This window comes from Sturnira hondurensis, unplaced genomic scaffold (genome assembly GCF_014824575.4).
Source record: "Sturnira hondurensis isolate 20B ecotype Veracruz unplaced genomic scaffold, ASM1482457v3 Scaffold0000780, whole genome shotgun sequence".
In the NCBI taxonomy this organism is placed as follows: Eukaryota; Metazoa; Chordata; class Mammalia; order Chiroptera; family Phyllostomidae; genus Sturnira; species Sturnira hondurensis.
In genome coordinates this window covers 23,093,117-23,104,670 of record NW_028073411.1, presented here as the reverse complement: position 1 = coordinate 23,104,670, position 11,554 = coordinate 23,093,117, and the positions used below count along the sequence as shown (strand labels likewise).

The window sequence follows — 11,554 nt, the reverse complement described above, 5'->3', positions numbered from 1 at the left end:
TTGGCAGTCTGACTCCAGGTTATGAGAGCAGCCCAGGAAAAGGTGAGGGTTGACACTGAGCTCAAGTGGCACTAAAGGGACATTACAATGTTACACTGATGTTTTTCAGGCAGAGGACGTCGGGGATTTAGATGGTATTGCCAGTATTGGAACAAGGACAAAGGACCGGCAGAGTGGTTTCTGCTCACTTCGGTTCACAGAGATGAGCTGCTGAGGGCAGGAAGCAAGGCCTGGGACTTAAGTTCTTGGGCACAGAGTGGGTTGTTACCTGAAACAATGAGTGCTGTTCAGAAGTAGTTCCATTACTTCAGGAGGCTACTCCTCGCTTGGTAGCTCCTGGGCCCAGAGCAATCTTAAACAGAAGACTGCCAGCACCCGGAAATGTTTTAGTCCGTTCTGAATGGAAGTCAAGTACTGTTGACAATTACGCAGCTTTCTTTCCCACCTGTTAACAATGAATTAAGTGGAGAAGGCAGCTGGGCACACCTGTGTTCATGTCCTTCCTAACAAATTACATTGAGAAAAATTTAGATTACGTTGGAGCAGTCATAATTCAATTTTTCCTTAATTTTTTGCTTATAAAACTAGGAGACGTTTGAAATTAGAATATTTTAATTGATATTTTCATATTGACATCAATTCCTCTGAAATTATTTCTCATAAAACCCAGGGTCAACATCCTATAACTAGTATATTTAGAAACCAAGAGTATCCTTTAAAGATTACTTAAATGAACAAGGCAAGACCAGAATGAAGATGATGTGGAATTCAAAATTTTTCTGGCTTTCAAAATGGAAGTGAAAACTATGGTACAAACATGTACCCTATTTTTGCAAGTCATTCAAAGCTGACTCTCACAGGAAACCACCTACGGGAACGAGGCCTAAACACTCCTCAATGGAAGTGAGCAACAACCTCTTTGGCTAGAAATGGTTAAGCTTTTACTTTTTTAAAAATCCTGACCCCAAGGACTTATATTTTTTTTGAGAGAGAGACATCAATGAGTTGCCTCCCGTATGCTCCCCAACTGGGCACTGAACCTGAAACCTAGGTATGTGCCTTGACCGGGGATTAAACTGGCGGTCTTGGTGCAGGGAACGATGCTGCAGCCAACTGAACAACCCAGCCCGGGACTGAACGTTAGAGTGAGAACTGAACAGTGAGGACTCTGACCACCATCTGATCTGCTCTGAGAGCTGGCAGTGGCTCAAGGGCACTTTGGACCCTAACGAGACTCCTGCTGTCTCCTGCTGCTTTCTTGGCCTTCAGTTTCTGGATACTGAGAAAGATCTAGGGTCAGTACTCGGCTGAACATGTGGTCATCGTGCTGAAAGAGAGCAGAAAGTTGGAAATTAGTCCTTCTGCATGGGAAAAGGTGTCATTACATGTGAAGTAAGAGCCAATAGTGAATCTGGACCTACATTTAAAAAGGACATTCCTTATGGCCACCTAAGAAGGTATCAATTGCATTTACATCAACTTTACTGATTCATTTTTTGTATTATCTGGTAAAGAGTACTAGACTATTCCACACCAAAATACGGTTCTTGGGCATGTGGACTGTTTTGAGCTACTGAGAACCAGCAGATGCAGGCAAAGCTGTAAGACCTGGGTACAAGCTTTCCTCTTGTGAAGGAGATTTACATTTTGTACATGATGATGCCTTCCCTACTCTTACCAGCTTATCATCGGAGGTGGCGCCCGTTTGAATCTGCAGAGCAAACCCAACCTGTTTCCCACACTCTTCCTGGTCACCTTCCCGTCACCACCCTCCCCAGAAGCTGGAAGCCCCTTTGCCCCGTTACACCCTAAGGTGGTGGAGAGGCCCAAGCTCTAGCCACCCCTTTGGCTACTCAGGTGCGATGCTCGTGTTCATCAGCCCCTGCTGGTGTCTCTCTCGGGAACCTGTCTCACCTGCCCGACGCACAGGCTTGGCCGAGGCCCTAAGGAGACCGTTTTCCTCTCCCACAGGGGTGAGAGCTCCCAGTGCCCCCTAACATTCTATAGGCACAGGAAGGGAAACTGCTTTTTATTTTAGCTTAAAGGAAAAGTCAGAAAGGAAAGCCTCACTGTTCAAATGTGGAATGATTAGAGCTATGTGCTCTACTCCATTAGCTTGAGTATTTTGAGCAGCTTAAGAAAGGTGTGTTCAAATTCTGCAAGTTACCATGCAACCTGGAACTTCTGTTCAATTTCTTTGTTTTTTTCCCCCTCTGGTACTTTTGGATGGTAAATGGTTCCTTGTTAGTTCTACCACAATGCATTTGTCTTTGCCTAAAACGCCCAAACATTACAGAAGTAGGAACTACAATATTAAGTTTACTCTGCGTAGTTAATAATATGTATTATTATGTTCAAAGAAATGCTCTGCAGTTTTCTACTTTTTATATTTAAATCTCTGTACTGCCGAAGGAAAATATCTGAGCATTTTAAAATCTTTGATTAAAAATAATTTCAGCCTGTAGTTATCAACAGCAGAAATCAAACTATCCACAGTCTCCATGAGGAGCCTGTGGGTGTGCGTCAGGATCCTGAAAGGTGGTCTTAGGTCTTACCCCCACCCCCCCTGCCTCAGCTTTACCTCTGGGTAGACGCCAATCAGAGCATCAGCCTTGGCATAGAACTCCTCTTTCAGGGAAATGATTATCATCTGAACCTGTTCCTGAGTCTGCTCTTTGATGTAACTTGACACCTGGGAGGAAAGAAAAGGCACACTGGCCACCAAGAAGAAAAGCCCTCGTTTCTGGGTTCAGGGAGAGTGTTCCTGCAGGTCTCAGTCGGCCCATTTTAGGTGACAGACACTTGCCTGCTTTCCTGGTGATTTGGTAACCCAGGACAACCACCGAACAGAACTGGCTCAGAGTTTAACGTAAGAGGTTAGTAAAATTACAAACCTCATCCTGTCTAGGTCAAGAATATTTTTAAGAATAAAACTTTTTTTACCCACAAGATGCTATAAATATGCAAGCAGCCTTTATAACAAGATAAAACAAAAGCTACCACTCAGACGTTTTGTGAGGGTGAAGGACAGCTGGTGTTTAAACTTCCAACTTCCTAGTTTGCCAGCTCAAAGTCTGAAAACAGGGAAAATATGGCAATGACATATGTACTTATAATCCAGTCATTTGGTTAGAGGTGAACTCAGTCGTTTCCTCAGGAAGGTCAATTCTAAGGAATTCGATTAAGAACAGAACACTGTGGATAGTAACAAACTGCTCAGACATGGAGAATGAGGAAGAACTTAGACTTAAGCTACAGTTTAACAAGACCCTTGCCAATTCCCCGGATCTCTGTGTGCCCAGAATGGGTCTTCTCCACGTGCTTTAGTCCTGACTGCACCCGAGACACTAAGGACACAGCACTGGAAGCAGGAGTGGCAAGCTTCAGGTGAGGACTGAGTCACTAGTGGAGCTGAATGACGAGAAGAGGGAAACTGCTTTTGGCTGAGGTCAAGTTGACCGAAGAACCCTGGCATTATAGGCAACAGTAGTCACTAGGCTGCAGGACTAAAAAAGTCTTGGGATATTGATCAGAGAGGAAGAGGAGACAGGAGGTAATAATGGAAGGCATGCATTTTGCTTGGAGGGTTACGTATGAAGAATGCTGGGCACCCTGGTCACAAGTGGGAGGGGACCTATGTCATGGTTGCTTGTACTGCGTTAACTGCTAAGACTCAGTACGGCAACGGAGTGCCGGGAACGCACATCTCAAAGAGAAACTGGAAGTGAAGTTTTTAACACACAGGATGGAGAGTAATAGAAGAGAGTCTTAAGTAAGACCTAGTTCCTGGAGATGCCATCAGTACAAACATCTACATTTTGTTAGAAGATACAGGTATCTTAAATGCCACTGAGAAAAGATGCAGTCTACCAAGACAGGTGCCCACTCCTCTGTAACACACAGAATATAGGATACAAAGTGCCCAAATTAATCAAAGGGATGATTTCTCCCAAATGAGCCAGGCCTTGGAGTCCAGTTCCCTGATGCAGACTCACTGGCATTCAAGAGACAAGATGTTCTTCTGTTCCTGTATTCTCTCTCAGTTACCCTAAAGTCTGGAAGGTCACATAATGTGGCTCGTGCCTGTCCTCTACAAGGTTCGGGGGACTAAGTGTTGTGGGTCTGGAGTTGTGCTTTCTTATTTGCACTGAAACATGTCCAGAAAGCAGGCTCCCGGAGAGATCTGGGTTAGATGAATGCATCTTGGGAAATGCTGAGAGGCAACTTGCCATTAGAAGGCACCGGGGACTGCAGCTCCTGAAAGTCCTGACTCTCCCAGGCCTTTTGCACGAGACTCAGTAAGAAATCAGGGAGGTCGACTTCAGACTCGGGACCTGAATGGCACCCCGAGAGCAAATGCATGTCTCAGAGAGGGGGACTCTAAGCTCATGATACTAAGGTGTAAACCAGAATGCCCATTTACAAGTTAATAATGAGAAACGTATCTGTCAGCATGACTGGAGCAGTCTCCAGGTAAGCAGCTATAAACACAAAGCCCAGCCAGTCATTTGTGGAAGGTGGATGTGCCTCAAATCAGAACCAGGAATCTAATTCATCCAGCTCTAACAGTGGATGTTCTCGGGCAGGAGGATCATGGTACCAGGAGTCTGTAGGCCACAGGTCCCCCTCCCTGGGCAGTGATGGGTCCTGCTGATGTGGGCCTCTGTCCTTTGGTCATGCTTCCATGGCGGGCCCCCTTCTCATGTCAAAAGTCAGGATGTGCAGCCTGAGAGCCTCTTCCAGGTGGCCTGGGTATCTACGCACTGATCTTTATGGCGAACTTGAAATTGAATCTCGGGAGTTAACTGCTTCCTTGGTTCCCTCATTGTCTCCAATACTGGAAACAGGGCCACACACAAGTGCAGTAACTGGATACATTTTAATAAATAAAACGGAGGGGCACCACTTTGAACTTAATCACTTTGGAATTTTATTTGGAGATGTTATTTTTGGACTTTACTAAACGACTAATTTGGTCCTGTTTGCCATGGGGCCTGTTAGTGACTCTAACATCCCAACATCTAAATCAGAAGGCAGCTATTCAGGAGCACTGCTGGGGACCCGACACCGCCATCTTCACTTGGCTCCGTGTGGAACCCTCAAGTCTGTCCCCTAAGCTTTGAGTGAAACTATCCAAACCATTCTGTTTATAGATATTTAACTTATATTGATTTCTCATCAATAATTATCAAACTATTTTTGCTCAGGGTACACTGTCTCCTGACCAGAATAGGACCTTTGAATTACAGGCATTCTGTTGGAAATGAAAAGCAGAGGACACTCACTTTGCCAATGTTAGTATTGTCCAGGGCTGCATCCACTTCATCCAAAACAAAGAATGGAGCAGGCCGAAAACTAGAAAAAAAGGACAAGTTACAACTTTCCATTTATCTTACAAAAGACTGGGAGGAAAGGATTAGCCATATTCAGATAAATAAGATATATGCTTTGGATGATTCTGTATGTTACCAAATCTAATGCTCGATTTTCAGTCCACATCCCACGAGGTCCACATCCAGAGGTCCCATCCCTCTGCAGGTGGTGGGACCCGGGGTGGTCCTCGACTGTTCCTCCAATGTCAGGGATGACAGGATCTACTCCACACCACCCCGCACTCACTGCCCCTTCCCAGTCCAGTCTGCCCACTCCTCTATCTCCACCCAACACTGCAGTGCCCTTGGGCCCAGGGCTTAGAGCACTCCTCTGACTGGCTCCTGTGCTGCTTTCACCTGCTCTCAGGGTTGTAAATAACACCCACATGTGGACGGCTCCCACACTTCAGCTGATAGCTCTGATTTCTCTCCTGAACTCTCCTCAAATATCCAACAGCTTACTCAACAATTCCTGATGGGTGTCTAATAAATAACTCAAACCCATCCAAAATCAAACTCTTCACCTGTCCCTCCAAACCTATTCCCTCCTGTGGCCTTCCCCTCCTCAATTGATGGCAGCCCTTACCAGCCTAACTGATTTACCAAAAGCCATGTAAATCACATCCATGCCTGTCTCTGACCCTTCTGCTCTCACCCTCGCCCGACAGTAGTTTCCTAACCCGCGGTGCCTGTCACAGCTGCAGAGTGTCTCTTTGGCCCCAGGGCCTTTGCACTTGCTGACCTGACCTTGTTGTATGTCTACAACATTCTTTCCTTAGCTATCCACATCGCTCGCTTCCTTAATTCCTTCATATCTTTGTTCAGTTGTTACCTTCTCAAAGAGGCCTTCCCAGATAACTCTTTTTAGTATTACATCTCTCTTGTGCGACTTAGAATCTCCATCTCCTGCTTTGTTTCTCTGCAGCATCTGTCATTTTCTCAGAGTCTCCACATTAGAGATTTCATTTAGTAATACACCTTATTTACCATCTGTCTTCCCCACCTAACATGAAGTATCTCTGAGGCAGGGATTTGTTTTGTTCACTGCTGTCTCTCCAATGCATAAACACCACTTGCCACACAGTAAACACTGAATGCATAGCTGTTGAATAAATGGATGGGGTGATGGCCGGAAATCATCTCATTCTGGTGAGATTTCCTCAGCACGGGCTCCTGTTAAGGTCCCTGCCCTGCTTTCCTCAGTGCCTCCTGCACTACTGTCTTTTCTTCTCTTCCTGTAGGGGTCTCTTCCTTCGTGAGACCAGTAACAACCAGTCACAGGACTTCCACGCTGCTGTTCCAGACCATGAGAACACAGGCAGCAGCATCTGCACCCGAGATGTTCGCGTCATGCTCTGGATGCTAAGAGTTAATTGCCTTCATTAGCTAACTTTTTCTTGACTGACCTTATAAACAGTGCCACCATCATCAGTGGAAATGAGGGCGTGAAACTTTTTCTTTTCTAGAAGAAATACTTTGCTTAACATCCTTTACTAAACAGCAGATCTCTGAATCTGCACTAGGAAAATACTGTACAAGCTGGGTGTTTTTGTTTTACCTGGGTTTGTTGTTACTTTTTTTTTTTGCAATTCTGATGTCACATTTGGCTATTCCAAGTATTTATTTTTCTACTTACTTTTGTACAAAGCTGAAATATAAGTAACAAATTTAATAAAAATCTGTCAAAGATCGAATTCTCTCTTAGATTTTGTTTAAATTGTTATAGACATAAAACATCACCTGAATTGTCTGGCTGAGGAAAAGAGCTTTGTACCACATGCCGCCACACACAAGCCAAGACAAACAGTTACCAGCACCCGCAGGAGGTCCCCTGGTCTCCGCCCTGATGTAGAATCCCCGCTCACTGCGACCTTACCTGTGCACAGCGAACAGGAGAGCCAAAGCAGCCACACATTTCTCTCCCCCTGATAAATTGTCCATCGGCATGAACCGCTTGCCTGGGGCCACGCAGTTATAGCTAATTCCCTCCAAGTAAGGCTCTTCAGGGTTCTCTGGGCTAAGAAATGCCTGAAACACACATATTTATTTAGCAAAATCAGGAAAGCAATTAGTAAATTTTAACTTGGATTTGCAATAGGGCTAATTGCAAAATATTTTATTGGTTCCCGTGCCGCCCCCCCCTTTGATGGAAAAGACCAATGCCTGTGAATAACGATTTAGCTTCACATGTTATCCCAGACAACAGGGCTTTCTGTTTGGGAGGAGGGACAACTTTCTCACACACACAAAGGATCGGGCCTTCCATGAGCTGCCATTCAAACTACAGCAGCACATGCCAGTCTTAAAAAGGTTTTCATTCATTCATTCACTGGTCCATTTGTCAACTGTTTACTGAGCACCTGTTTTGGGGCCGTGTACAGTAGGCACAGAGATGAATGCTGCCCTCAAAGAGTTAGTGGGTCTTTCTCAGGCCTCAGGCCTACTTTACTGAAACTAAGTAAATTTCCGTCTGGTTGAAATTCAAAACACCTGCCCCAGGGTCAGCGCTCAGTCATAAAGGACACCATGCGAAAGAGTGAAAGCAGATACACAAGACCCGACCTCTGTCTTTATTACACCTTCAGGTAGGTCCACAGGACTTGCTGTGGGCACTGTCGATGGGAGGGGGAGGGCTTACAGCAGAGACTGCCTTCACAGCCCACCTATCTGGGTTTGGATCAGGCCTTCAGTTCTTTCCTCTGCTTTGTTACTCAGGCTAGCTCACAGACCCCAGCTCAACTGTTTCCCAAGACCCTCTCCATTCCCCCACCTCCACTACAGAGACCACTGGCAGTTCAATAAAACCGAATTAATACCAGTCAACATAAGTTCAGAACTAAAGAGAACTTGGAACCCAGGTGAGTGAACCCACTCATTCTGCAGATGAAGAAACAGGACTAGAGACCTGGCCTTGTCCAGGCTGGCCGGAGGTCAAGTACGTGGGATCCAGAATAGGCTATAGTGATAACCAGTCCTCATCAGCTGAATGTGCCCTGTCAGTGGGTCACTCAAATAATGTAGTGGGTATTTATTCCCCACCGGAAAAAAGAACCACCAATAACACAAATTTCCCAGTAATATTTGGGGGTGAAAAATACATACTTGGGCACTGTTGTTTCTGCAGAGCTTCTTGTAGATTTGATCAATTGAGACTGAGATGTGCTCAAAACACTGGCTGAAAAGATCATATCTCCTTTTTTTCACCTGCTCAAACTCTTGCCTACACATTCTGGCTTCCTTTCTGCTCGCCTCAAAAGCTAAGAGAGAATCAATGTTCTTTATTTTAGAGACCACTGAGGAGCTTCTCTTTGATTTTACAGCATAAATTACTTAAACTGGATTTTGAGGTGGTTGTCTTGAATAAAATCTACATTGAAAACAAATTATTATTAACTCCACAAACATGGCTCTTGCAATTGATGAGCCCTTTTTTGGTTGGGGTGAATTTTTAAATGGTAATGACTATATTATCTGTTCAAAAACAATAAACTTGTTTTTAAATTAAAGCAGAACACTTTTCAAAAGGGAAGCAATTAAAAGTGATTCAGTATTAAAAGCACACATTAATATAAGACAACAAAGAAAAATATATAATAAAAACAAATATACAATCCCCGGGGGAGTTGTTGATAACTGCTACAGAAACCAAACCCAACCCCCGAGGGCATGATCCTGCGAGGGACTAAAGCTCCGGTTCACCGTCTGTGGACTCCTGAAACTTGTCTCTGACGGTCCTTAGGTTCTCCAGGGCTCTCAGGTTTGGGGCTGCTGTCTTCAACAGGACATCTTCTTGCGATGCTACTTGTTGTAGCAGGAGCCTAAGGTGGGCCTCGACTTCCTTATCAGATCGTAGAGACTATTATTGGCAAAGAACAGCAATGATTAGCATGCCTTTTAGATCCAAACTGCTAAGGGATCAGGCACAGGGCCCTGCAGGGTCCAGCCCGCCTTTCTCACCAGCCCTCTCCCTGCCTGAGCATCTGAGTGTCAGGGACCCTGTTTGTGGCTTCCCAGGTGGGCTGCGATTTCACAGCTTTAGTTATTGTTACGGATGNTATCAGATCGTAGAGACTATTATTGGCAAAGAACAGCAATGATTAGCATGCCTTTTAGATCCAAACTGCTAAGGGATCAGGCACAGGGCCTTGCAGGGTCCAGCCCGCCTTTCTCACCAGCCCTCTCCCTGCCTGAGCATCTGAGTGTCAGGGACCCTGTTTGTGGCTTCCCAGGTGGGCTGCGATTTCACAGCTTTAGTTATTGTTACGGATGCTGCTGTTTTGAAACGTGCTTCACCTCCATATTTCTTAATCTGGTTAAGAATCAACAATTCGTGTACTTCCTTCATTTACTTGTTCATTAAAAATATTGACCTTCTACTATTAGATATGGAGAATTCAATGATTAAAAAAAAAAAACCTGTCCTGTTCCAGCTGGTGTGGCTCAGTGGATTGAGTGCCAACCTGCAAACCAAAGGTTGCCAGCTCAATTCCCGGTCAGGGCGCATGCCTGGGTTTCAAGCCAGATCCTCAGCTGGGGACATGTGAGAGGCAACGATTGATGTCTCTCTCGCACACTGATGTTTCTCTCCCTCCCTTTTTCCCTCTAAAAATGAATAAATAAAATCTTTTTAAAAACCCCTCCTGTCCTATTCTTGCCTTTGAAGAGCGCATAGGAAGTCAGACACACACTGGCATCTACAGCAGTGCAGAAACCCTCTGACAGGCAAGCACAGGCACCGTGGCCAGGGAGGGCCGTGCAACCCACCTGGAGAGTATCACGGAAGCTGAAGCCTGAAGCCTGAATAGCTCGAACGAGGAGGAAACAAGTGGTGCAGGCATGACCTCCCAGAGGGGGTTAATTACTATACAATAAAGGGGACTTTTTAATTTATCAGGAAAATAATTATTTGAAAAACATTGAGTAAACTGGTTAACTTAGGTACCTTTTTCAAAACAGATTCTTACCTTATACCATATGCTAGAATAAACTGCAGATGAATTATGTGAGTGAATGAAAACAAAAAAAAACATAAACAGGAAAAATATGTATATTTATTCAGTAATGAGGTGTAAAGGACTTTCCAGATATGAAAGCAGTAAAATACACTGTAGAAAAGATATAAGCTTCTCTCTGATTACCTAAAAATACCACAAATACAATCCAAAGTCCAACAAATGTAACAAAATACGTTAAGAACACATGAAAATATGTGGTGGATATTGCTACTCGGCATCCATCCACTCACCATTCCCTCCTTTCTCACACAGCCCACGTTTGACCACTTCTCCCTCACAGACCCTCTGTGCCTGGGGGTCAGGTGGGGCAGGGCCTGCTGGGTCTAAGACTAAGTCCAGTCCACCCCAACAGTGATTGGTTTGAAATGAACATGTGACCCAAATTCAGGCCACTGTGATGAGGGGACAATTGCTGGAGCTTTGTAGGAAGAGATCTCCTTCAATGTCAAGAACAGCCCCACTGCAAAAGGCCTCTCCCTTCTCTGAAGGTCATGGCTGTGGCTGGAAAGCCAAGAATGGCTGCAGTCCCTTTGCCCTCCTGAGAGAAGCAGCGCAGGACCAAGTCAAACATGAAGAAAAGCGGCCCATAGGGACGACTGAGAACGGAGCCAGAGACACTAGTTCGACACCCTGACCTGGATGCCAAGCCTGTGCTCTGCAGCCAGGAAGGCTCTGTCGCCTACTGAGGTGTCCCTAGGACACTGTCAAGGCCAAATCAGCATGCTGGAGCATGTTGGCTACTTCTGTCTATTGCAGGACTTTAAAAAAACTTTAATTCATTGGGAATCAAAATACAAAAAGCTTTCTTCTTCCACAAGACACTTCATGGTACTAGTGTTCTGCAAAATGCGCAGTGAGAAATGCTGGTATAAATGTTTAATTTTTATCAGCTATTTCTTCGTTAGGAAATCTACATTTCCCTTGAATTTATGCTCTAAAACTTATCCTACATCATTTAAACATTCACTATATTGCAAGTCAGTCATAAACAACAGAAATCTTTCAATTACCTTCAAATCCTCTCGCAGAGAGCTGTAGTCTATCTCAATGGCTGCTTCCTTTTCATATATATCCAGTGTGGCCTGGGTACTTTCTACTTCAGTTCCCAGCTGAAAAATACAGGAAGCCCTTTCCTCGTTACTCAACATGGTGATCTCCACTGATCTG

General features: G+C 44.8%; 1 protein-coding gene across 1 annotated transcript in view; it reads right to left on the bottom strand.

Annotated features, from left to right (window-relative positions):
- Window positions 1-1,040: 1,040 nt before the first annotated feature.
- The window catches only part of SMC1B (structural maintenance of chromosomes 1B), a 49,873-nt gene continuing 39,359 nt past the window's right edge, over window positions 1,041-11,554 (bottom strand). The window contains exons 18-24 of the mRNA XM_037049625.1: window positions 11,398-11,496; window positions 9,072-9,228; window positions 8,475-8,629; window positions 7,249-7,400; window positions 5,286-5,355; window positions 2,582-2,692; window positions 1,041-1,327 (exon numbers count right to left, since the gene is read on the bottom strand). Coding sequence (XP_036905520.1) covers window positions 1,226-1,327; window positions 2,582-2,692; window positions 5,286-5,355; window positions 7,249-7,400; window positions 8,475-8,629; window positions 9,072-9,228; window positions 11,398-11,496 — 846 coding nt within the window. The 3' untranslated portion in view covers window positions 1,041-1,225. The remainder of the gene's footprint in view (window positions 1,328-2,581; window positions 2,693-5,285; window positions 5,356-7,248; window positions 7,401-8,474; window positions 8,630-9,071; window positions 9,229-11,397; window positions 11,497-11,554) is intronic.